At 44.6% G+C, this 21,275-nt stretch overlaps 4 protein-coding genes and 1 long non-coding RNA gene across 19 annotated transcripts; 1 reads left to right on the top strand and 4 right to left on the bottom strand.

The window, feature by feature from the left end:
- Nucleotides 1-6: 6 nt before the first annotated feature.
- LOC108618765 (putative phosphorylase b kinase regulatory subunit alpha) lies at nt 7-10,416 on the bottom strand. 13 transcript variants are annotated; one of them, XM_018014890.2, is made up of 13 exons: nt 10,057-10,416; nt 9,379-9,991; nt 8,649-9,316; nt 8,262-8,585; nt 7,910-8,054; nt 4,398-4,727; nt 4,066-4,317; nt 3,747-3,911; nt 3,126-3,167; nt 1,838-2,382; nt 1,500-1,767; nt 825-1,425; nt 7-760 (listed from the first exon to the last, which is right to left on the bottom strand). In XM_018014890.2, exons 2-13 carry the CDS (start codon nt 9,953-9,955, stop codon nt 655-657), a joined length of 4,023 nt encoding a protein of 1,340 aa, XP_017870379.1. In that variant the 5' UTR covers nt 9,956-9,991; nt 10,057-10,416; the 3' UTR covers nt 7-654. The 13 variants fall into 13 exon arrangements, with proteins under 13 accessions (XP_017870379.1, XP_017870386.1, XP_017870377.1 ...); XM_018014897.2 differs by having other exon boundaries at nt 825-1,422; XM_018014888.2 differs by lacking the exon at nt 7,910-8,054 and adding an exon at nt 6,579-6,726.
- Nucleotides 10,417-10,633: 217 nt separating this feature from the next.
- On the top strand, nt 10,634-16,799 carry LOC149268060 (uncharacterized). 3 transcript variants are annotated; one of them, XR_016270928.1, is made up of 3 exons: nt 10,634-10,692; nt 10,999-11,331; nt 11,387-16,799. It is a non-coding gene; the product is annotated as an uncharacterized LOC149268060 (long non-coding RNA). The 3 variants fall into 3 exon arrangements; XR_016270929.1 differs by having other exon boundaries at nt 10,642-10,771; XR_016270927.1 differs by lacking the exon at nt 10,634-10,692 and adding an exon at nt 10,796-10,935.
- Nucleotides 12,077-14,142, bottom strand: Bx42 (Puff-specific protein Bx42). Its single transcript, XM_018014910.2, has 3 exons — nt 13,765-14,142; nt 13,147-13,707; nt 12,077-13,083 (listed from the first exon to the last, which is right to left on the bottom strand). The coding sequence occupies exons 1-3, from the start codon at nt 13,985-13,987 to the stop codon at nt 12,236-12,238; spliced, it is 1,632 nt and encodes a 543-aa protein (XP_017870399.1). The 5' UTR covers nt 13,988-14,142; the 3' UTR covers nt 12,077-12,235.
- On the bottom strand, nt 14,447-17,026 carry fs(1)Ya (female sterile (1) Young arrest). The gene is made up of 2 exons (XM_018014902.2): nt 16,870-17,026; nt 14,447-16,800 (listed from the first exon to the last, which is right to left on the bottom strand). Exons 1-2 carry the CDS (start codon nt 16,885-16,887, stop codon nt 14,593-14,595), a joined length of 2,226 nt encoding a protein of 741 aa, XP_017870391.1. The 5' UTR covers nt 16,888-17,026; the 3' UTR covers nt 14,447-14,592.
- A 269-nt stretch (nt 17,027-17,295) lies between these two features.
- Nucleotides 17,296-21,168, bottom strand: fs(1)Yb (female sterile (1) Yb). The gene is made up of 4 exons (XM_018014303.2): nt 21,016-21,168; nt 20,530-20,938; nt 18,355-20,454; nt 17,296-18,282 (listed from the first exon to the last, which is right to left on the bottom strand). Exons 1-4 carry the CDS (start codon nt 21,036-21,038, stop codon nt 17,656-17,658), a joined length of 3,159 nt encoding a protein of 1,052 aa, XP_017869792.1. The 5' UTR covers nt 21,039-21,168; the 3' UTR covers nt 17,296-17,655.
- Between the last annotated feature and the right edge of the window lie 107 nt (nt 21,169-21,275).

Here is a 21,275-nt window from a genome sequence, read left to right as displayed (position 1 = left end):
GAGAAATAACATTGCAAAAAAATACTCTTGTCATATATATTTATTCTTTTCGTATGTTTTACAATAATAACTTGGAACTTAGTAGATCTAGAAAAAAACATTTAAAACGTGTCGGTCGAATTCCCGTTGGGGAACTGCAATTGTCATTGGCGTGTAAAAATCAATCAATCAATTATTGTAATAATACATATTCAATGTATGCGGCGGAAGCATGCACGTTGATAGCTGCTGGGAGCGTGAAGAGATTGGTGTGTTGGTGTGTTTGGCTCCCGGATTGCCAGCCGCTCAAGAATTTCAACAAAAAAGAAACAGATTAACAAATTGCTGAGTAGGCGGATGGTCTACAAAATACATATATACAGCATTGCCGAGTCGGGGCGGATCTCAGACTTAACATATCGTTGGGCTAAATACACGGCCAGACGCAAGTACGACGCGAGAGCGAGAGAGATTGAGACTGTGTGTCTACAGCCAGATAATCAAAGGGAGAGAGATAGCATGATAGGTGGATAACAAGAGAGAGAGCGAGAGCGAGAGCGAAAGCTAAAGACAATAGCATAAGTCGTCGATAGTACAGTACATGGCATTAAGTGAGCGTCGTCCTACAGACGCTTTGCTTGTTTCCAGGTTGAGTGTAGCGTTCGCACATTGGCTTTAGGAGATTGCGCATTCCATCTCACCATGCTTGGGCACACAGTCCAGCACCAGAGCGACGGCGCGCGACAAGTACGTCATGGTTCCATAGCTGCCGCTGGGTGCGCTGGAAGCATAGGGGAGCGGATACAGTATTTAGTTGATTGGAAGAGTGATTCACGGACTCTTACCTATCGTAGAGATGTTGACAAATGTAGGCGGCACCACCGCAGAGTAACATGCCGGAGGCAGCCTGCTGCTGCTCCTTGCCATCCTTGAGCTTGGCACAGCACAGTGTCGCGTCGCCCTGCACCTTGCGCTGATCCTCTAGGAACAGCTGATTCGCCTTGTGCACCAAATGCTCGACACAGATGATGTCACCCAACGAGGGCACCATATTGTGCTCGGTGACCAGGGTCAGCACCATGAGCGCCTCGACAACCAGCTGCCTGTACTCCGGCTGGGGTATTTGGTTGAGTGCCGTCTCGACTTCCAGCGCGAATTTCAGCTCTCCCGGCGTCATCTCCTGCGTAAGACTTTGCTGCAGTACGCGACCCTCAATGGCGAGTCCCTGACACTTCTCCAGCACGGTCCAGACGCGCGAGTAAAAATCACGTGGAACGCGATTCAGGGCTCCATCGAGTCGCCGGCGGCGCAGCCACTGGCCCTGGCGATCGTCGATGGTCGCCGTTAGCGCATCCTCGCCCTCCGGATCGCCGAGTCCAATCTGACTCTTCTTGCTGACCCGACTCGACTTGCAGCTCACTATCGACAGATTGCCACGAGCCACTGCTATGGAACAGGAATGGGAATGAGATGAGAATGCATGGGAATGAGCCGAGAGCAATGCTTCGGCATGGACTTACCGCTGCTGACCGCAAACTCCTTGCCGCTGAGTATGTGGTAGAGCAAGTTCTTCATCTCGAAGGGCGAAAGGTTAAGTAGATGCTCCGAGGCAGCCTCGCCGTCACAGTTAAGCGTGCGCGACAGCTCCTTGGCCATGACCTGAATGATAAGGCCCACGCGCAGCCGCAACATCTCGTGGAACAGCTGCGGCTCAGTGCGTATGAACATGGCCAGGTAAACCATCAGCTCCTGTGTCAGCATCGCTGTGCTCTCATCGTCGCCGTAGGCCTGCAACGGGGAATGGCACGAGGATTAGGATGTGGAACGTAATCGGAGATTGAGATTGCTGGCTACTCACATCGTGTATTAGCTGACGCAGCTCAACCTCCGGCAAGGGTGCCGTTATGGTGTGCTCATTGTTGGGCGGCATGCCGACGGTGACCTGCTTTTGGCGCACCAGCAGATCGGTGACCGCCTTGCCCAGATCCTCGACGCGCTTGCCCAGCATGCCGGCTGTATGGCGCACCAGGCCCCATAGCTTCTCCTGGCAGGCCTTCTCGTACAGGCCCTTCAGCAGATCCCTAATGGTCACCACACGTCCCTCCTCCAGCATGCCTTCAGAGTGAGAAGAATCGTTGTTATTCAAGCTGTTGATCTTGTTGCTGTTGCTGCTGTTATTGGCGGCGGCGGCGGAGGCGGATGCGGCGGTCAGATTGGCATTTTCCTCGTCCTTAGTTGTGGGGGATGTAGCATCGATGATCACTGTAGGCACAGCCGCGGCCACAGGCTTGCCCTCACCAGCACCAGCAGCAGCACCAGCAGCTGCACCAGCAGCTGCACCACCACCACCACCAGCAGTTGACAACTCGAGCATTGCATCGTCCACGAATGCTTGTTCGAGCTCTTTATTCATTTTGTTTTTTGTTTTTTATTTTTTGTTTTGTTGTTGTTGGTTAGTTGGATTCATTTGTGGGGGTTAGGTTGACGGGCCATTGTGGTGGATCAGTTGTGGTAGTTGGTAGTTGATGATGCAGAAGAGTTTTTGATAGATCGTTTCACCGTTAATGTCATGAAGAGCAGATGAAGCGGATTGTTATAATAGTTGGGTATTTTGTATGTGATTATTGTATGTGTGTGTGTGTGAGTGTGTGTGGATGTGTGTTGAATTAAAAATAAAATATATAAAAAAAATAAAATTGGTTATTAAATTAGTTCGTGAATAAAAAGCATTAATAAATAAGGCGAAGCCAACGTGAAATAATATGCGCTGTGTATAACAGTCTCTCTAAGCACCGTGTATAACAGTTTGTGTGTGATATGTGAGGGAGAGATAGTGCGTATAACAGTTAAACGTAAATGAAATTGTGCCACCAGAATACCAAAAAATAAATGAATCGAATCGAACAGAATCGTCTCAGAGATAATGGAGATCGAATTGGTAGAGAATATACATATGTATGTGTGCGGATATAACTAGATATGCTATGCCAATTGTTGTTTGGGTGGGGGAGTAGGTGTGGTTTTGGTTGTGGGAGTAGGAGTGGGAGGTGGCTTGGGTCACAGTTGCATAGCACCAACAACATTATACAATTAGCCCAACGCACAGGAAGGACACCAAGGATCAAGGATTGAATTTCAACACTTACCAGCGGCATTGTCATCAGTTTTGTGCCTTAAGCCCAGACCCGCTATGGATGCGGATAGCGATGCGGATGCGAATGTGAAGTGAGGACAAGAACGAGAGCACAAAGCACATATACAAAGAACGAACGCACAAAACAATTAAATGTGATTTAGATCGATAAGTATCGACATTAGGATCAAGCCGTTATCGATTTCACAATGAGCTCCAAGAAAATGAATTCGGAATGAGAATTGGAAACTTTCTTTTTCTAATTTGTACATCTTTGATCAATCAGGTAGCCAATCTTAAAACATTGCGAATGCTCCATTGTGAAATCGCACAGCAACACCGAAACTCCTCGAGACACCCATTGAACCAGCCACGCACAACAAAATTCTAGAAGAAACTCGGAAATTCTTCTCTATTTCTATGTCTATAGAGTATATACATGTATGTGTGGGTGTGTGTCTGTGTGTGCGCGCGTGTGTATGCCTGTGTGTGTGTGTGAGTTCCCGCAGTGCTATAGAGGTGCGGTTCAGCATTCAGTAATCCTCAAACCGGGTGAATCGGTTAAGCAAACCCGTTTGCAAGTTGACGTCCCTACAGCTCAGTGATGTGTTGGGGCCGTTGAACGGCTACTTACCCGTATTGAAGTCCAGGCCTTGAGTATCGACCAGATATTGTAGGATGTCGCCCTGCTCCTCGAGATTCTCGGTTTCGCGCAGCATCGCGATCAGCTCATCCACCTCTGTGTCCGCAAAGTTGGTGTCCACGCGATGGCGTTGAATGAGAATTTTGGGCACAGTTACTTTGGGTATTTGATCAAGTGGTGCAAACAAAACAAATCGCAAAAGTGTCAACCAAAACGAAATGATAAAGCATACAAAAGAAGAGAGAAATCAAGATTAGCACCGAATCGGAGGGAACAAAGGAAAAGTGTGCTTGTTGGATCGAGGACTAACTCTCTTGCTGGCGCACGAACTCGCTGCGGCGATCGATGGCCGAGCGGCTGTGCTGCGGATCCATGGGGTAGATGTTCTCGCGCAGGCCCAGATCGCCGCCCAGCTGCGGCGGCGAGCTGGGCCCCTCCTCGGGCGTGGTGGCAAAGGTGCTGACGTGACCCTGCTTGTTGGGCTGCAGCCAGGGCGGCGGCACGATCGACGAGAGGCGGCGTTCGGTCAGTGGCGTCGGTCCCTCCATGCCCAAGTTATCGGCTGGGGGCGAGACAGAGGGAGAGGTAAAGCATTTCATGGGAATGAGAGATCATCATCGTCAATCTCTATGGCACACTTACAGTCCACATTGATGGAGCGCGTCTTCTTGATGGCGCCCTTGCAGGACATACGTCGGCGCAGATGTCGCGGACGCAGCTGGCCGCCGCGTAGATTCATGGTGCTGCGATTGCTGAACGAGCGCAGCAGATGCTCATCCAAATAGGTCTGAACGTCCGGGTGAAGCCGGTCCGGATAGCCGTCCTCGGTGCTGCCCAGAAAGCTCAAGTCCGTGATCGCCGAGGTGTTGAGAAAGTCCTTCAGGTTGCCCAGCATGACCCGAGTGCCATTTATGTAGCCCGACTTCAGCTTGCGCATCGTCTGGATCATGGCCAGCGGAATCTTGTCCTGGTCTGTGCGCGCATTGCAGTAGTCATAGAAAGAAAACCGTTAGCCAAATCCCATCGGAATTGCATGCGCATTGTTTTGTATGGCTTGTTATTAGGCTGACTGACCGATCGATCGATGCTTGGTGGGATTAGGCAAGTGGTGCGTGGTTAGCTGGTGGCGCTTACATCTAGGTTTTAATCACAAACTACAACACTAACCAACAGACGCCAAGATCAACTCCGAACAGCCGTTGCCATTCGCTAACTAATTAGCATAGACCAGCACCAGAGTTGGGTGAGTTTTTAGTTTAGTTTAGTTTAGTGGGTGCAGCACAAGCAGAGGTGCAGTTAGAGAGGGGACGAAGCGGGGCGACTTAAGTATCTAGATTGAGAGCTAAGGGGCTAGCACTTATCCATGGGCTAGTGACTTGCGGGGAACTTTGAGGGATTGGTTGTTGCGGCTAAGCAAGGGAAGGGCGTACAAACAAAGTGGTGTCAAGAGAGTCTCCATCTAGGTAAGGCGTATGAAAGAGTTTTGGACTTGCTTGATTCGAAACTGAAACCAGAAGAGATAAAGAGATGAGGTGGGCTCTTCCCCCAAGCTTTTCTAGAGCTTTCGTTTCTTTGAGCACATCAAAACCAAAAATCCCTTTGTTAACCTAAAGATATTTGGTTTTAAGTACAACAAAAATAAATAGAGCTATTCTTAACTTGGTTTTTGATATGCGAAAAGTATAGTCGAATTATCGTACAATTATTTGTTTGGAAGGAGATTTAACAAGAGCTCTAGTCTATTCCTTTAAATAACATTTTTTTAAAAGTTCTTTAAGATGAGATTAGAGATGAATTCAAATGATACTCTGCTTCCATCGAGACTGTCTTAACTCACTTTTCTTTACTTGCTACTATCTAGTCAGCTCTGGGGATTCAGACCTGAATCAAAGCTTAATTAGTTCCTGTCCAAGAACTGCGCCCAACTCAAGCAGTTGATAGTCCAAAAATAGTTATTTAGGGCTTTAAGCAAATATCGGATCAAAATTGAGGACGAAAATTAAAATTGCGCTTGAATTTTGAATAGATATTTACATTCATAAATCCACATATATACATATATACGAGGTCTGTTGAAAAAGTATCGCGAATTTATTTTTTGTTATTAATTCTTTATGTCTCATATTATTATTATTATTATTTCTTTTTTATGCCTATTTTTTTTTACCCATACCATAACAGTTATCGTATACCCCTATTAAGTTTTTTTTTGGTTTCAAAACTGAAGACTTTTGAAAGGAGATGAGGAGGAGCCGAAAAAATCTATAATAATTCCTTTATAGATATAGGTGGAAAATATTTTGTGAACATTATTTTGAAGCATTAAAGAGAATAGCAAAGAATGGAGTATAAGCGATACTTTTTGAACAGATTCGTTCATATATACAATTATGTATATGTATAGGCATATATATGAATTAAGTAATTAGAGAGGTTTCGTATAACAACAACAAGAAGAATAAGAAGCAAAAGCGCACAAAGCTCAATACATACAAAGAAACACATTGCGAGTTCGTAAGATTAAAACCCAACATAGCATAGAACGGATCATATCACTTGTTGTGTTTATATATATTTACATACATATGTATATGCATATGCGTATATACATATGTATAAATATATAATCATGTGTGTATGTATGCATGTGTGTGTGTGTATGTGGTGTGTGTGTGTGTATATAGTATATATGTATATATATATATATATGACTGCATATGCAGTCCTTGGTAGGAAATTTGAAATTTGCTTGATCGGGTATAGTTGGGTGTGGTTGGAGGTTTGTTTGTGGGTTGTGTTTCGTGGGTTTCGAGATGTAGTTACCTAGCATATAATGCGTTGCCATTAATGTGATTGTCGGCCTGCCCAACATGTGACGCCAATTGTTGGTCAAGAAGCCTAAGTTTGTGGTAAAATTGCTAGCGAGCAGATCGGGATCGCGTGTCGTGTAGTATTCTTCATAGTCGATATGCTGTGTGTGTACAAATTATTGTTGTTGTTGTTGTTGTTGTTGTTGGTTAAAAAGAGAGAGAACAGAGAGAGAATTTCGTTTCTACAATTTCGGCCAATTTATAACAGGGGAAATCGGATCTCTTTCTTTCATTTGGTTGGGATGGGAATATAGTGCAAAGCATAGAGAAATAAATGATATCCAAGGAACAGAATAAGCTACTTATATGTATAGATATGTATGCATGTATATATATTTATGTTTATTTATGTATATTTATGAGAGCTGCAAACTGATTTAGGCATACAAAACGAAAGAGAGTTTTAAGTACTGATGTGATTATCATATGCATATATAAAGTAGATTCTCTGCGCAGCTGTTTGAAGAATCTCTCAGCTTGAAGATCAGCTAAATACTCAATCGCTTGCTGTTTTGTTTGCGCACCAAGCTGTAACCATTTGAGAATTCTATGGCTGCAGCTTAGGCATACATATATATGTATATATATATGTACGATTTATCCTAATGTATAAATATTGAAATATATACATATATACACATATATTTATATATAAAGACAGAATATAAATTCTATAATACAAAGGCTATTCCTGATACACATACATATATCAGTGTGTGTGTGTGTGTGTGTGTATGAATATTTGTTTGTGTCTGTGTCTGTGTTTTGGTGTCCACTACCAAAGAAAAGTTTAGTTTGCTAAGCTATAAGCTATATGTATGTATATGTATGTATATGTATGTATATATATGTATATATGTAGTATATCTAGAAACCAACTCAACTAAAACTAAACTAAGAGACTAAAGCTGAAAACAACATATGTGCAGATGTATATCTATATATATATATATCTACATATCAATATGTTCGTGTGTGTGTGTGTTTGTGTTGTGATGTTTGTACAAAATAACTACAAATGAACAATCATAATTAGAACAGAAATAAAATTAATAATAATAACAAATCTTTTTAATAACAAAATCCAAATCAAACTAATATGCAATTTAACTGTAACCATACACCATACACCACACACACACACTCACACGCACGCACCCACACACGCACACACACACACATATATATATATGTATATATATATAGGCGATAAATGTAACAATTGTACAGCTAAATACTAAATGAAAATTAAAACGGATTGGGATTTAAGCAAGGTGGACCGACCTAAGTGGATGCGCTTCAGCACGAGCGTTACTAAGGGACGACCCAGCAGATCCCAAGCGGACTTGAGAAAATTGATCTCGCCTTTAAGGATGTCAATCATGAGTTCGTTATCGGAGGCGATATAGAAGCGCGACAAGTCGACAAACTAATGCGTAATACAATAATAATAATAATCATAATATAAATAATAATAGCACATGTGTAGAAAATAAATATTTAAAATAATTGAAATCAGAGAAGAAAGAATGAGATTTGGATAGAATAATATTGCCCTAGAGAGCGTACACACAGAGAGCGGTACAAAGTGCGTTTAGGTGGGGCCTTTTGATCCACTGTGATCCGAGTCATTTACCTGCGGAGTGAAGGCAAAGATGCGATCCTTCAGGGAGTACAATTTGCTGGTACTCAATATGCCGACATCGCGCGATTTGCGTCCACTTAGTCCCAGCTTGCGATTCCGTCCCAAGTACGTGTACAAATGGCTGAGCACACGTGCCGGCTGCACCTCAATGGGTGCCACATCGGCAATCGTTTGCACATGCAGATCGTGCTCGGCCAGCTTGTCGCGAATCTCGTTGTCCTCGGCTATGATGACCACTTGAACGACAACATCGGGCTTCTTTTGGGCGCCCAGGCGACGATTCAACGGGTCCAGCTCGCCCACAGCCAAAAAGCCCTGAAAGAACATGATACAGCTTGAAAAAGGAATATCCACAAGACTCGTTCGAGATGCACCCACCTCCTGTAAGAGGCGACCTAGAATAAACAGCGACTGGCCCCATAGGAAGGGACAGCGGCCAACAACTACGCGCTCCTGCGAGCCGGGCTTCTGATATTCAAAGCCCACCAAATCTTGCGGCACAGCATAGCTTTCAGGTATCAGCAGTGTACCATCCTCTGAGCGTACCATTATCTTCTCCAGCCGATTCGCATACTCCTGCACCAAGACTTTATCATTTTGAAATGCGTGGAACAGTATCAGATAGCAATAGAAGAGCGGCCATTCGCATTCAATGTTTTCAAACATGCGCAATTCCCAGCGCTCATAATAGAGACGCGAGGGATCCTCCTTGGGTGTGCGATAGCCGTCGCGCAAGAAGCGTTTGCAGCCATATTTTCCCTGCAAGCGCGACAATATTGCATCCCGTGTATTGTGTATTAGCTGGGCATCGTCAACAGCAAAAGCTGGAAAGCCAATGACACACAGCAGGCCAGAATCCAGCTCCTTACTGTTCGACTCACGCGGCAGCATGGACTGCAGCACTGCTTGGCACTTGTGCGCCTCGTCGGCAAGGACATGTATGACACTTGCGGGTCCACCGCGTGCTCCAAACAAATCCAGCTCGTTCATGGCCTCTAATGCGGCCTTTGCCATGCCGATGGAGCTGGCATTCAGTTCGGGCTCACCTGTCACCAATAAAATACCATAATGAATGCACCTATTGCATGTGGAAGGTGTAAGTACTCACCATGATTGGTCTTGTCGCCGCGTTCCCAAATACCATAGTCTGGTATGGAGTAAGCCGATTCAATGTAGAATACCAGATTTTGTATGAACGACACCTCGTCCAATGAAAAAACAATCTGAAGACCGGAGGCGGTCATTTGGGCTAGAATTAACAGGTATAGGGATACCGCATCGATTTGCAAATGGCCCCATTCGTTGTCTCCGACAACGGGCAAACCATTTTTGCTGGAGTATTTGGCATGCAGCGAATCGAAGGGGCTTTGGGTCATTTTGAATCTCTCGACCTTATCTTTTTGATTCATCATGGCCATGAGCAGGCCGCGCATCAGCTTGACACAGCTTTGCTCCAGTTCATAGCACTTGGCGCGATCCTCATCCTGATCGGCGATCTTTTTGTAGGCCATTGACAGGCCCCACACGGCCAGAATGCAATACACATTGTCGCGTATCCATGCATGCGAATTGACATTTGAGGCGGGAAATAAACCGGTCACTGGCTCCTGATGTGCCAATATTAAGCGATGCACAATTCGTTGATAGTAGTCGAGGCGAACCCCGGAATTGCTACGAGAACGCATCTCGGTTTATCGTCCCCTTCTTATCTACGCGTTATTCTGTTGTTAGGACAGGTGAACGTTTTATGATCTAAATCTTGATAGTTGCTCCAACATTCACTTACATAATTACCTCTAAGAGCGTCAGTTGTCGAGTATGCGACGAGATGCTCTAAGCGTATGTAATTGTTGTCAATGTCTCAGTGTTCTCCCCCAACGGCCACCAACCCGCCGCCCAGACACCCACCCACACAGCAGCAACAGCAGCTGGCTGCACTTAGAAGCTGCTGTAAGCGTTGTCAATGCACAGAAATTGTCGCATTATCGTTGTGTGTAGATAGTGGACACGTGTGCTACAAAGTAATTAAAAACAATCGTCCACTGTTTCAATTGCAAAAAATAAAATTAAGAACTAAATCGGTAGAAATGCTAAAATTATACTCCGAAATGTCAACTCAATGTCATGTCGACTATCGATATATCATTATCAAGACCAATATCGATTATACGTATCGACAAAATACACTAGCCCAGAATTGCAGCGCTGTCTCGATAACTAATTGAAATGTGAAATTTGTGTTGATTGGCGGCAAATTTAAATTGTCTTGCCCAGAACACATTATACTTTGTTAATCTTAGTTTGAGATATCGCTGATATCAGCTTCTAAACCTACTACTACTACTAGAGTTCTACTGGTTCAATAAAGCTAATATGATCGTTGTCATTTCGAAGCAGATAAGACTATGTGAGATGCTTTTTTGTACGTAAGATGTTCAATCGGATTATTCGAGTTTTTTTCATACTAAGTTTTCTATACAATAGTATCTATACTGGCCATGGTAAGATTTGATTCAAGTCTGATTTCAAAAGTAAGAACTTCACGAAGTGCTTATACTTCACATCCAGAGATCTGCAAATTTATTTTCTTATCTAATGGTGTCAAAGTTTAAATGCGCACTAACGCTGTGGTAACAGGAAAATTGCATGTCGAACTAGATTATTAGTGAGCTGAAACTTAAAATATTTATTCGTCATACAGTTAAAAATTCAGCGTTCTCGTTCACAGTTCCCACAATGCATCACGGCCGTTGTAGAGTGGATGGGAAGATTGGATATTGCAAGCAACGTTCCTTGTGCTGGGAAAGTGACGTTGAGCTAAATAACTCCAACCGTTTCGACTGCTCAAGTACTAAACGATCAGATCTAGTATGCTGTCGACGTCGCACACCAATAGAAATTACCTCGACTCAATTGCTTGTTGAAAACTCCATTCATAATGATCTGCTGCCCCCGCCGGGTGTTTGTGGCATTACCCCTTTAATGAATCGCATTTTCCAAGGCGAACGGGCGGACATTCAAGAATTTGGCTGGACGGCTTTGCTGTTTTATTCGAACGATGGTAACTTGTCCACTTGGCTTGAACTGAACTTGTTGCTAACAACTCCAGTTTGCAGACACGAACTACAGCCCGATGTGCGGTGGAGCTCTCATAAATAATCGATGAATATTGACGGCGGCTCATTGTGTGATCCGTCAGTATAATATTCGAGCGCGTCTGGGTGAGTGGAATACGACCAGCACACTTGACTGCCATGAGTATAAGAATGGTAACAGGGTCTGTGCTCCACCGCACATAGACATCAATGTTGACCTCATTAAGGCACATGAGCAATATCGAAGCACCTCCGGCCATTTCAACGACATTCTTAGCCATACTGCCGTGAGCTATACTGACTTTGTGATACCCATATGCCTGCCGCCAGCAAAAGAGAAGTATGAGGATGCCTATTCTGGACATGCCATGGAAATCGTTGGTTGGGGAAAAACTGGCAAAAGAAACTTCAAAGGCAGTACAATCAAGATGAAGGCCATTTTAGAAGTCATCTCCATCTCCGAATGCCTACGAGTGCGTCAGCAGATCGACCCTGGCCAAATGTGCGCCGGTGGCCAAACACCGCAAGGTAGCTGCAAAGGCGACTCCGGTGGTGCGTTAATGCTGCGAAACACAAGTTTTGCCATTCCCACGTACTATTCCATTGGCATCATTTCACTCGGCCAGCAATACTGTTCACCTAGACAAATACCCCAGATCTTCACAAGAGTTGAGGTCTATGTGCCCTGGAAATTGATACAATGCATGCCAATTCTTAGGATTATTTCGTTTATAATATGACTGTAAAAATATGTATACATATATATATATATATGTATATGTATATTATGTGAATGTATGTTTGCATTTATGCCACACTTTCAGGATTAATCAAAAGGTTATTATTATTTTTATGAAGTCAAGTCTAGTCTTAATCACGTCGGCTACGTTTACGATCTGAGTGGCTGCCACGTTCGTTCTTTTCGTCGGCACGCTTGGGCGCCTTTTTGGCCATGTTCAAGAACTTGTCGAGACCGAAAGGATCCTCCTCCTTCTCAAACTCAACTGGCCCGTTACGCTGGGCGCCAGCAGTATCGCGCGAACCAGCTCCAGAAAACTGTTTGTCGGGTACAAAGCGCTTCGTATTGACAATGGTATCCAAGTCTCCGCCATAGTTGTCGCTGTCTGCCTGCTTGCTAGGCCGATAGATGTGAGCGCCCATTGTGTTGGAATCGCGCCATGGCTTGTCATAGACATTGTAGGCCTCGTCGTCACCGTAGCCCGAGTCCATGCCCTTTGTGGTGTTGAAGAGTCGCTGGTCAAACAGTGTTTCACCATTGCCGGCGCTCTTTGCTGGCAGGCCCAAGGCAATCTGCTCAGATATGTCACGCTCCCGTTCGCGCTGCAACTTTGTGCGTTTCTCTGGTGCAGCTCGTTGCAAATTGCGGTCACGTTGTCGTTCCCTTTGTCGTTCGGCACGCAAATCGTTACGTTCACGCGCATCGGCACTACCACCCGGTGCATCTGGTTCGGGATTGCGTAAGCCAGCACGCTCCTCACGTGCACGTTGCGCCATCATACGCAGCATGTCCTCCTTCTTCTCCTTTTCTTTCTGCGCCAACTTCTTCTCCAACTGGGCGCGAGCTTCGACGGCTTCACGCGCCTTTCTGTCGGCTATGTAAAGAGCTTCCGCCATTTTGGCGAACTTTTCGTTAATGTGCACTTGCTGCAGGCCACGACCATCAGCGGCCAAGCGCTTATCCAATGGTATGGTATAACCTAGTGAATAAAACGAATCGTATCAATTAATTGAATGTGCATGAAATGTATGTTAAGTCAAACCTTTGGCGTTCTTCCAATTCGATATGCAGGGCGGTATTTTCCATTCCTTTTGCTCCTTGACGGTCACCTTGCGTGAGGGCGAGTGCAGAACGGGTGCTGGTGGTGATGGGGGTCCGCGTGGTATCTTCTTGTTAATGCGAAACTTGGGAGGCTCCATGGGATCTTGCTGCGCCTCCACCATACGAATAACGCGCTGTTTGGCGCCAGAGTTGAAAGCATCGCCCTGCTGCGATGGCGTATACCGAATGTATTGCGCAGGTGCTGCCTTTTGGGCATGGCGCACAGGAAGCGCTGAGGTAATCTTCTGGTTGGTCAGTTTCTCTAGAGCTAGTCGTGTTTCCTCGGTTGTTTCGGCAACGGTTTCTTCGTCGGGACGCTGTAACTCTTCAGCGTCCTCGGCTAAAACTTCAGCGGGCAGCAGTTGAGATATCGACGAGTATACGATTTTGTCTTTTCCGTGACCCTGGCGGGCAATGGCATCATATTTAACTTTGCCTTTATCATCAAGACGCACGGCCAGAGCATCTGGTTTCTTGCCCACATTGGCAGGCGCCCCAAGACCTGAACGACAGAAGATGTTCATACAACTTCTATTGTTGTTTATCGTTGCAAACTTACCCAGTGGATATTGCGCTACGTGTATTTCGGGAAATGCACCGCCATCCCCAAAGTCAGCCTCTGTGCGTGGTATCCAGTCCTTGCGCTGACCGTAAGGTGGCGCTGCTATTTTGGCGGACACCAGGGCACCAATCATTGGAGCACCTTTGGCTGTCAAACGACGCTCGTCCTCGCGATCCCATACCGCGTTAGTCGGTGTGGGCAGAAGACTTGATAACGACATTAGAAGTTTTTGGATATTTGTTTTTTAGACTTTAATTGATATTTGCAGATTGATAATGATGAAAACTACTGCGAAGAAAATATGAACACACGCACGCACACTATTATACACAGAAGTTTTCAGTTTAGTGTGACCGTTTGAGAATAATCAAAAAATACTGATACACTGTAAAATCGAAATGAAAGTAAACTATTTTCTAGTATTTAATTGGACATGGACATTTTCGATATCAGTTGCTTAACATTGGAATTTAAAATTCATCTGTAACATGATATGCTTATGTTAAGACAGCAGGCACGATTGAGTGTCTTTTAACAGTCGATCATCAACCGCTCAACTAACTGCACATTTGATGCAGCCCGACTGCGCTTGAGCTGCAATGTGAGGCTCTCTATTGGAATTTATTTATTAAATGACTTTTCACCTACGCCACCTACAATATTGAGAAGCTTTGCGGCATAATTTTCAATTGATTTGAATTATTTGCTCTGTTTGCTTAATATTTTTAGGAACTCATTCCACATCATCGTACAAAATAAATGCTATAAAACGGCGACAAGATCAACATACGAGGACAGAACATTTAAAACGAAGTAACTTATTGACTAATTATTGCGCATGCGTTCGATTGGTTTCCTTGCCTGTATACGCAAACGTTTCGAGGAATTGGACGGCGACATTTGAGTGCAGCTCGCGTTGTCCAGGGTTTGGGTTCGTTTGCGTTTCAAGCTCTGCAAGTCGGCGTCGTCATGGGAGTGAATTGTGCGCACCAATGAGCCAGCAATGGAGGCACAGCGTCTAATCAGGGAGCCAGAATTAGAAGTAGACGGGATGTTTTCCTTATCGCCAGCGTTGCTATTGGGATCCGTTCGCAGGGTCTGTGGCAGGCGCATAACAGATGAGACCAAAGACCAGAGACGTCCTTGCCGCTTCTTGTCGTTCTGTGTTGATGCGCTGTTTGGCAAGAAGATCTCGTCCTCATCGTCACTGCCGATATCCTGGACGCAGCTGAAGGACTTTTGATGATGGCACACACGCAGGGGTGGACGAGCTCGTGGTCCTTGAGGTCGTGGTCTTTCAGCCCGTTTTGTCTCTGCCATGAATTGACCGCTTAGCTGGCGCGGCACAATCTGCTGCCTACGTCGCTCACTGTTGCTGGGCCCAGCACTCGGGCTGCCAGCAATGGCCGCCAATGGGCTGTGGCTCGGATTGGGCGTATAAAAGATTTCCTTTTCATCCGGCGTCGAGTTAGCCAATTGAGTTGTTTGCATATTTGGTTTCAGAGGCGTCTCAAACTTGATGAGCTTCTTGTTGATGATGGCGCCGGGCACGCTTGTGATGGGTGTTATCGGCGGCACCACCACGGGACAGTCGACCTGGGCTGGCCGTAAGTTGGTGCTCAGCTCGGCAGTTGATGTGGAGGAAGTGATTATCTCCACACTCTCACAGGAATTGTAAACTGTGCTCGTGGTGCTGGTGCCGGCAGCGGCGGCAATCAGCGAAACGCTGTTCCCGGCATGCTGGGTGCGGGTTATGATAATGGACTCCCTTGTTAGCTTCTGAGCGGAGAGCAGTATCTGATAGGATTCAGGACTCTTCGATTCCTGGCCATGGTTTTTGTCGCTGCCGCTACTGCTGCTATTGCTGTTGCTGTTGCTGTTGCTATTGCAGTTGCTATTGCTATTCCTATTGCCGCTGGAGTCGTCGCTCTGCGTGCGTCGAACTACTGGGGACAGGCGCAAGTCCAGTGGCAGGGCGGCATTGGGTGACCTGTTGACCTCGTTCAAATCGAGGCGCATGCGCCTCTGCTCGCTCTGGCCAGGGAGCATGCCCACGGCGCCATGCTCCACGAAGGCCTTCTGTATGCTCTTGGACATAACCTGACGCAAGGGCGTCACGGCGCTCATCTTGCCACGGCCACCAACCTTCCAGGTGCGCTGATGCTGCGGAGGCACTAAGTGGCTGCTGTCTGGCGCCGAATTAGGCTCATCCAGAGCATAGCCGCTGTGATAGATGCTCGACACCTGACCGCCCCCAACACTGGACGCATTAAATGTTAGCGGCTCTTTGGGCTTGGCGAACATCGTGTAGACCTGCAGCGGCGTTGATGTGGAGCGTATGACCTTGCCCTTGATCTTATCATTGCAGTGCACACTATCTGGCTGCGCACACACTTGTCCAATGCTGCGACGCTGCTGCCCGGACAAGTTTACACTTTCTGACGATAAATTGCGTATGGATGAGACGCTATCGCTTATGAATTCCTCCTGAGTCAGGCGACCTTTGGCCTTCCAACGTATATTAAATAGCGATATGGGCGTTAAATTCAAATGCTGATGCGTTTCGTCCATCTCTTTAGCTATGTGGGGCGAAGTCTGTGTTGATATGGTATTGGCGGCCACAGTTGCCTTTTTCACCGTTACCTTCGAGGCCTCCGTGTCGTAGGTCGCATTCTGCGCCGTGCTGGCTGCGCTGCAATTCTGACCCAAGTCAACACATTTGCTAAACTCTTTCAGGTCATCGATCTTGGTATAATGGCGCAAGCACTTGCGACAGCGCAGCGGCAGGTGCACACTCTCGATGTGGGCCAGCAGCTCGGCATACATCTCTTTGCGCAGCGTGAGCGGCTTTTGCTCACATATCGGACAGAAGACATAAATGGTTGAGGTCTTTACCTCAATGTCATTGCCAAGGCCAACCATCTTTGAATGCTGCTCTATAGGCTGGGTTACGGCAATGGCGTGTGCTTCGAATTGATGCTTTTGGCGGCACTTGCCGCAGCAAAAGATTCGTTTGCAAATATGGCACTTAACCTACAAGGATATATGTACGTAGATTCAAAATATAAACAAAACATTTGCCAATTATGTGTAATATCTAACCTCATCGGAAAAACGCATTTTATTAATGGGGTAATTCAATTAAAATTGCGATCTCAATTATAATCAACTTAACTTTTCCATGAAGCACTAAACTAATACAGATATGAAATTACAACGGTTCTTTTCGTACATATTTGCATGCATGCATTTAAATAGAATGGTCAGCCCCTTATTCGATATACAATAAATATCGATTACACCAATGATATTCGTGGGAAATTGTGAGGTAATTATTTGGGACACAATAACGGCTATTTTATATGTACACCTTTTTCAAATGCAACCGCCACATATATGTATATACACATATACAACTATGTATGCACGCATACATATGCGTTGCAAACGTGGCTGCCTATTGTGGACAAATTTTAACTTTATAATTTTACGCTAAATATGTACATACATAGAAATGTATATTCAAAAAGACATCTTAAAGTTACGCTTTGGTAGCTTTCTGTGAGAAACTTCATAATTGCTTTATTTGCATATAATTTTTGTATTACAAACATAAAAATAAGTATTCAGCTTATGTCATACAAAAAATGTAATATGATCTGTAAGAAAAATTGAATGTCTTTGGTTATATGACTTTGAATGTGTAGTTTTGAATATGGTTTTCTTTGAAAGAAAAAAAAAATAAAAAATGTAATACGATCTGTAATACAAAAAAATCCAATTCTTTTGGATATACATGCAACATACTTCTGTATGTATTGATGTGTGTGGATATTAATAAGAATGAGTATTAATGGTATTAGAAAAAGGGGTCTCAGGCTTAGCTGTTTATACCCCTTGTGTGGACGGTTTGGCTTCAGAAATATATTTCTGTAAACGACTATGCACTCCTCCGTCCGTGTACATTGGGATGTGCTTAAGTACAAAACTGTTTAGGTCATTGCCGCTCGAGTCGTAGATGTTTTCCACGAAAAATAGATCAAGAAAGCCAAAATTAATATCGGCAGTAAAAACGCGATTCTGCTTGGCCGGAATTTCGAAAAATTTATGACGCACCAACTTCTTGGCGTCGTCTGGCCAAATGCGCTCCATGTTAAAGGGCGATAGACCAGTGATGCGTAGGTCGTACGCTTCACAGGGCTCGTCCTTAAACTTTTCATCGCAGATCAGCAGTTCATCTTGCCTAACTATATAAAATTCAACACCAGAATCCAGCTGCTTGACCTCGATGCGATCTACAGATTCGATTCGAATTATGCTCACGCGTTGGTAGAGATTGTGAATTTTCAGCACGTATACATCGTTAAGCAGGGGTTTTGTGCACTTCGGATGGTTTATCATGGATTCATAGTGCAATTGAAGCTGATCGCCAAAATATGACAAGGGAGTGTGCATGTAGTATCTGGCGGTAGCTTTCTCAATTAGCCTCACAGCGGTCTGGGCCGGATTCACGCTCTGTTGGTTGGATAACAAGTATTTGAATTATCAGTATACACATATGTAGAAAATGACCTATTGTTCACTTACTGAGATCACGTAGAATTTGATTGTGCCCTTGGTAGGAGCATCGTCCAACGGCTTCGTTTCGTAGTCCCACAGAAAGTGCCGAAAGTAGCACGTGTGCCGTATACAGTTCCCATAGGACTTGAGCATGCGGCACAGCGGAAAGTCTGGACGCGACTCTAAGGCATCGAACACTATACGGCATTCGGTTAGTACCGTCAGAAAACTTTCGGGTGGATGACGATTGTGCTTGAGCATAAAATCGCAAAATAGCCAAGCTTGTTCAAATTCGTTGGGACGCATGACTACAACCGATGTGCCTCTGAATTTTTCTATACCACATAGATAGTTGTTGTAGAATATGCTGAACTGAGCCTTAAAGAATGGCCAGATACTGTAGCCGTAGTGAACCAAAAAGTCAATACATCCGCCACGCAATTTATCAATCGAATCCTCAGCGACAACTAGCACACGGCGCATATGACTCTTGCACCAATCCTTATAGAGCTGGTTTGTTTCCTGATCGAATCGCGTAATAACCAAGTTGTCGATGCTCTTGGTGTTAAGTAGCTTGCTCAGTGCAGATACATCTATATTTCCGCCGCAGGCCAGCACTACGCGCTTCTTCATCAACTGCTTTTCGGCGAGAATATTCAGTAATTCCCCATCATAATTATTTGATACGAGAAAGTCAAAGTTGATTCCAGCAAACATAGCCGCTTCCAATGCGTCCTCGAACACGAGCAGAATATCGGGCAATTCCCTCATCAGTGGCTTCATAAACGAATCAATCCACAAACGTCCAACGACGAACAACTGGCTGTGGCCCTTCTCAAAGCGCAGCACGGTTAAGATCCAGTATATTATCTTCTGGCAATGAGTTCTGCCTCCACGCCAGATGCTATCGATGCCATCGAAGGCAACACACTTTAAGGCAGCCGGATTAAATATGGACTTTGTTTTGCCATTGAGCAAATACAACTTCACTAGATTGTCAACAGTGGCTATCAAGATGCCGCAGGGTTTTCTCATAGTTTCGACAACCTCGTCAATACAGTTACGGCTGAGTGCTTTAACAACTTGCTCCAAATCCAAGCGCGTCGTGCCTAACAATTCCATACACAAATTGGCGATTTCATTTCCCTCTTTCTCATTCACGCAAACTATTATGCAGCTGGGGCCGCGATCGGTGTTATCCAGTATACGCGGCGGTGTCTTCAGCATGATGTGCTGACACAGCGTGGGCAAATAGCTCCAGGTTTTGCCAATTCTCTCATTCCCAATTATGCACATGGAGCCACCAGAAGCTGCATGTGGCCAAGCAAATCGCTGTACGCGCTTTGCTCGCATCTGTCCAATATTCTGGCGCCGCAGGGTTTCCTTCAAATATGGACTAAATTCAGGCACATCGTTCGCGCTGTAACGGGAAATCTGTTCAGTGCGACTCCAAGTAAATATGCCAAAGGCGTTGTAAGAGTAAGGACACTTTTGGGCATTGGAGCTCTGCTGATTGTTTGAGAGTTGTTTTACATTATTTTTCTTCAATATAACACCGTCATTATATATGGCATCTGAAACAGACAACGCATTAACCTCTTCAATCTTATTCTTTGCAATTGAATGTGTTTCATCTAACTCGGTCGGCTTATCGCCCTCTTGAATATCACTGTTTGGTATTGGAACCATTTTAGCATATATAGAATGTGTTTCATCTAACTCGGTCGGCTTATCGACCTCTTGAATCTCACTGTTTGGTATAGGAACCAATGGTGGCATTTCATCTAAATCGGATGGCGTATCTACAGTGATTGACATTGATGAAATATTTTCTGATGAATTTTGTATGTTCTGTGCAGTTCCTGCAGTCGGAATTGTTTGTTTTTGGGCCTCTGAGGTCTCATTCTTTTGGTCACCAGCTTTTTGCTGTACCAGATTTTCGATTTTGCGTTTTATTACTAATACTTTCGTCCCTTCAGCAGGCTGGGGAATCAGCAGTTGCACACGTTTTTGAAAAATATGCGGCAATGTCTGGGAGTAGTGCACCAGGAAGTTAACTTTTATATTGCCGATGTTCGACAAATGTTTCAACATTGCATCGCATACAACCAAGACGGAGTTGAGGAGCTATCAGAAGAAGCACATTGAAGTTATGCGTATATTATATTATATGCGTATAATTTAAGCCATTGGACTACTTACACCGTCGTTCCATAACAGGATACCTGAATCAATTGCCTTGGAAGCCACATTCACCAAGAGGCAGCCAATGCTGCGTTTGCCCAATTCTTTCAATACCTTTGCTGCCTGATTCTCTAGTTCACAGACAACCACAATGCGTACAGTATTAAAATCTTTAGTTCTGAGGCATGTGGCCAAGAAATCAAGACCCGCATCTTCAGATGATGGCGTCACATAAGTATATTCCACATCGTCACAAATATAATTTGTGACTTGCTCATTTCCACTTAGATTTCCGTTCTCATTTATTTCCGCTGATAATGTAGCGTTTTCTAATAGTGGCTGTGTGTTATACCGGTCAAGCTTGATAGATGATTCAAGAGCTCTAAATAAGTTTGCTCGACCTATGCCACCAATTGGCTTCATCAAGCTGAATAACAAGTAATGACAAATTTCAGTACAATCTGCTTAGATTAAGCTCTTTTAACACTTTTAATATATATTTACCCAGAATTAGAAGCCGCATTCATAGTTGCACGAAAAACCAGTACACGCCACAAACCAAGTCAAATGTCAAATTGAAAAAAGTGCAAGCTAAGCAGTTATAGCAATGGCGCCGATAGCGATTATTACAAATCCAGTGTTAGTAAACAATGTCTTTCTTATACGGTATCACTTTGTTGTGTGGTTAGTATTAATACATGACATTAATAACATACATGGATAAACAAGAAACAAAAAAAAAAAAATAATAAATAAAACAAGGT

The sequence above is a fragment of the Drosophila arizonae genome, chromosome X (genome assembly GCF_054131065.1).
Source record: "Drosophila arizonae isolate 15081-1271.41 chromosome X, UAZ_ARI_1.0, whole genome shotgun sequence".
Taxonomy (NCBI): domain Eukaryota; kingdom Metazoa; phylum Arthropoda; class Insecta; order Diptera; family Drosophilidae; genus Drosophila; species Drosophila arizonae.
Note: the sequence above shows the minus strand (reverse complement) of the source record. Positions and strands in the feature narration are given on the sequence as shown.